Raw genomic sequence first — 4,188 nt, forward strand, 5'->3', positions numbered from 1 at the left:
AATATGATGCTAACACATACTATGAATACACAGAATTCATTTCAAAAAACAACTTACACAGATTTAAGGATATCCACAGCAAGAATAAGGTTGTCAGGATTTATGCTGTTACTGATTCTGGGAAATGCTTGGTTTGTTTGCTCGACTTCTACTTTAAAAAGTTACCTCCAGATCCAAAAGCTTTCTATTTACGCCCACTCGTTAATTTTTCACTTGAATTGGGTAAACCCTGGTATTCAAATGTTCCTATTGGGATTAATACTTTGCAAAATATGATGAAAACAATATCCGAAAAAGGAGGTCTTTCAAATGTTTATACCAACCATTCTTTGAGAGCTACTGCGACAACATGTTTATATTTGTCAGACGTTCCTGAAAAGGTCATTCAGGAAAAGACCGGGCACAGTAGCTTAGCAGGATTGAGAGCCTATGAGAATACCTCTTCAGACCAATTGAAAGGAATGGCAAAGATGCTAGACTCAGCAACATCATTTCAGACTTCATGTATAAAAGCAGATCCAGATAAAATTGAAGTACCAGAGAAGAAACAAGAAGAGCTAGATGATAATCCACCAAAGAAGTTGAGAATGGGAGATGATACACCACTGAAACCAAAGCAAATGGCTCAAGTATTTTCAGGCAGTTTGGAAAATTGTGTTATTAACTTCTACAATAACTCTGACTCAAAATAATTTATTGAAGAGACTTCAATTTACTCTCTAATAGTTATCTAATCATTTTTGTCAATTTGACATTCATTTACCACTACTCATTAACACTTCAAAACATTCCTATGTAAAACCACAGAGTGTATTATCACTGATAATGCACACTGGCACTTTCCTGGCATTAAATGCACACTTTAATGAGTGTGCTATCAACAATAGCACACTGTAAAAAAGAAATAGTTAAATTAACCCCAAATTTCAGGTTACTAAAAATGCAACCAGGGTAACCTAATTTTCGGTTACTATTAACCGTTTTCTTTTGTAGTTAAATTAACTATTTGCCAATAACCTTGAATTTCAGGTTAATTTAACCAAGAAATTATATGGTTAATCCTTTGGTTCTGCATGACTGTTGTTAAATTAACATTCTCAACAGTTATTTTAACAATAAAAAATAGATTGAAAATAACCAATACAAAAGTTAAAGTAACATTAGTTGACATAAAATTAACAGCAAAATACAAGTAAAATTTACACAAAAAGTAGTAAAAATAATTACTAAACTAGTTGAATTAACTAAAAATTTAAGTAAACATAACAGTAAACAATAAACAACAAACATAATTATAAAACATTAAAATTGACAATATACTGACTGTTCCACCTTGTCTTCTTTGTATTCCTGTAGTATTATAACTATAAATAGCTTGTAAAAGTTAAATAAAATGATGTGCCGTACCATTTCACAACTGATGACATCATGAGATCCAATAGTTTATAATTTGTCAATTATTGCTTCTTTATAATCTAGAAATGGTAATACAATAACGCTATTGATAACCATCACACTCACAGTGTAATCATATTCTAGCAAAATCTTTTTCTTCTTTGTTATTCAGTTACCTGTAATTTCTTCATAATCTTAAATAAAAATTAATTAATTCCTTTATTCACAATTGTACTTCTTTCACTGTGCACTCACACAAAAATGATAAATAAAGTGTAATGAATTTCATTTAAGACAGATTCAACTGTTCCACACAAAATGATAATAAATAATACGTATGCATTGTCGATTCCATTCAAGACGGATTCAACTGTTACGCACAAAATGATAAAAAATGATAAAAGTGTGATGTCAACTGTAAATGTACAAATACATGCAATGTTAATAATTGCTCAAATACCTTAATAATAGTCACTGAATTTATAGCAAAATGTATACCAACACATTACATTCATGGCCAAAGATCTAGAAAAGAAATTAAGACTCATTAATTTAAAATTAAAATGATAGTAATTATGACTCGTCCACTTACACTTCAATAAGAATTATCATACATGCATGTACACGTACGATGTGACTACACGTATATAATACTCTTGATAATACTGAAGCTTAAAATTAAGTTATTATAAAAGCCTACAAAAATCCAAAAGTTCTATACCAGTCAATAAGTTTTGTAACTATATATGTATGTTCATTGTTCAAGATTTGAGTTGCCTATAATAATTAAAAGAAGAAAATTATTGCATGGTACGCTCGATCACTTTGAAATTCTTACGTGAGGCATTGCCTTATATCACCGACTACTGCATTATACGTTGAAGGTCTACTTGTTCCATCAACCAGAGCAAAAATATTATCTTGGAAAAAGAAACCGATGCTAACTATTTTCCTTGTATATTTTATATTGAAGATATAGTGTACAGCAAACCACACAAAGATAGCATCAGAGATAGAAACTACTTCTGTTAAAATATCCTGCTCAGCCACAACAAAGTACTGATTGCTAGTCTTTAAATGAACAATTCGAGGAACATTTTCTTTCATTAATGTAGCAATTTCTTCTAATGGTGTGGCTACCTATGACAACAATATTAATAGCAATGATTACAAAAGAATAGCAACAATAAGTAATAATAATAATAAATTAAAAAATGTAAAGCATTACGCCTTAGCCACACCTAGACATATGTGCACAAACATACATACATGTACATTTATACCAAAAAAAACTAAAAAAACAGAACTGCTTCACCAGTATGCATGGGCTTTGTAATAGTAATAATAATGATAAACCTACTTCATATTCACTAAAAAGAAGGACAAAAGCATCATCAAAAGTAGTTCCTTTACTTAGGAAGAGAGACACTAGAATTTTTAATGTGAAGATTTGCTTGTAATTGTAATCGTCTTTATCTAAAATAAAAAAAATGGAATCACAATTACTATACATGTACATGTAGTTTGTACCTCTATCCTGACATTGGTCCATCAAAGTAACAATAGCCTTTTTCTTCAAATCTCCGGCATAATTTAGTATCGCTTCTTGCCACTTGAGCCATTCCTTCAAAAACTTGTCCTTGATGCTGGCATCTTTAATAAGTAAGGAAAACTCGTGTTCTATCTGTCGTAATTGTAACAGTAATTTAATATTATTATAATAATAAATTACTATATTAGGCAACTTCAATGATGGGTAGATCTTGACTGTTTCAGATATTGGAGTTTCGGAAATAGTAGAATGACGATTGTTAAAAGTAGCTGCCATTAATGGTTTAAGGACTTCCTCTCGTGGCTTTTCGTTAGCCATCTCAGCTATTATTGCAGCTTGCAAATCTTCAAAGGACTGAGTCGGTAACTGATGATTTTTGCTAACAATGAAAGACGTACCAGCCCTAAGTTTACTTTTTCCTTTACTCTCTCTAGACTTTGGAGTATTTGACTTTTTCTTGTACTTGTCTCGATTTCTGATACATTCCATTATCTTCAACTTCCATGAACCCTAAAAGTGAATTAGTGAGAGATGGAGAGAGAGTATAGTGGTAATCACTAATGGTATAATTGTACTTACAGATGGTGATTTTCCAAATGGGTCTGCTAAAAAAGGATACTTTATTATTATATCATTTGCTACTCGTTCACATTGAGAAGGTGTTGGCGATTCACAAATAGCCGACAACATTACGCTCATGGTATAAACAATTTCTTTTCTTACGCTGGGTGTTACACGTCCTTCATTTAAGCATTTCTGAGTGTCACAAGACCATACAGAAGGCAGCTCAATACGTGTAGGCTGTGATGAGACTGGTGTTGAAGCACCAGTAGACTTGGATGAAACTGGTGTTGAAACACGAGTAGCGGACTTGGATGAGGTTGGGGTACATGGTGTTGCGATAGACTGTGATTCTGAAGATTGAGCTGGAGAGGAAGCAGCATCAGTTACATCACATGGCCAGACATCACAAGATACATTTGATGGAATAGAGGTAGCCAGCATAGCACTCTCAGCAGGAGAGCTTGTAGACAATGCCAAATCACTAGCCACATTTTTTGATGCCTAAATTTTGACAAACCAATACATTTATATAATTTATATTTATATACAACTTACTTGAGGGGATCTCAGTTGATCAAGATGGCGCAAAACCTTCTTTACAATACCAGCTGCTTCGCAAATTTTGAACAAGTCATCTCTTGTAAGCGAAAGGAATTCCATTCCATCCACATAGTTAT

General features: G+C 32.5%; 1 protein-coding gene across 1 annotated transcript; it reads right to left on the reverse strand.

Moving 5' to 3' along the window:
- Positions 1-2,619: 2,619 nt before the first annotated feature.
- Positions 2,620-3,285, reverse strand: LOC109587199 (uncharacterized). Its single transcript, XM_020003435.1, has 4 exons — positions 3,128-3,285; positions 2,926-3,079; positions 2,752-2,871; positions 2,620-2,636 (listed from the first exon to the last, which is right to left on the reverse strand). The coding sequence occupies exons 1-4, from the start codon at positions 3,263-3,265 to the stop codon at positions 2,620-2,622; spliced, it is 429 nt and encodes a 142-aa protein (XP_019858994.1). The 5' UTR covers positions 3,266-3,285.
- Between the last annotated feature and the right edge of the window lie 903 nt (positions 3,286-4,188).

The sequence above is a fragment of the Amphimedon queenslandica genome, unplaced genomic scaffold (genome assembly GCF_000090795.2).
Source record: "Amphimedon queenslandica unplaced genomic scaffold, v1.1 AMPQUscaffold_12657, whole genome shotgun sequence".
In the NCBI taxonomy this organism is placed as follows: domain Eukaryota; kingdom Metazoa; phylum Porifera; class Demospongiae; order Haplosclerida; family Niphatidae; genus Amphimedon; species Amphimedon queenslandica.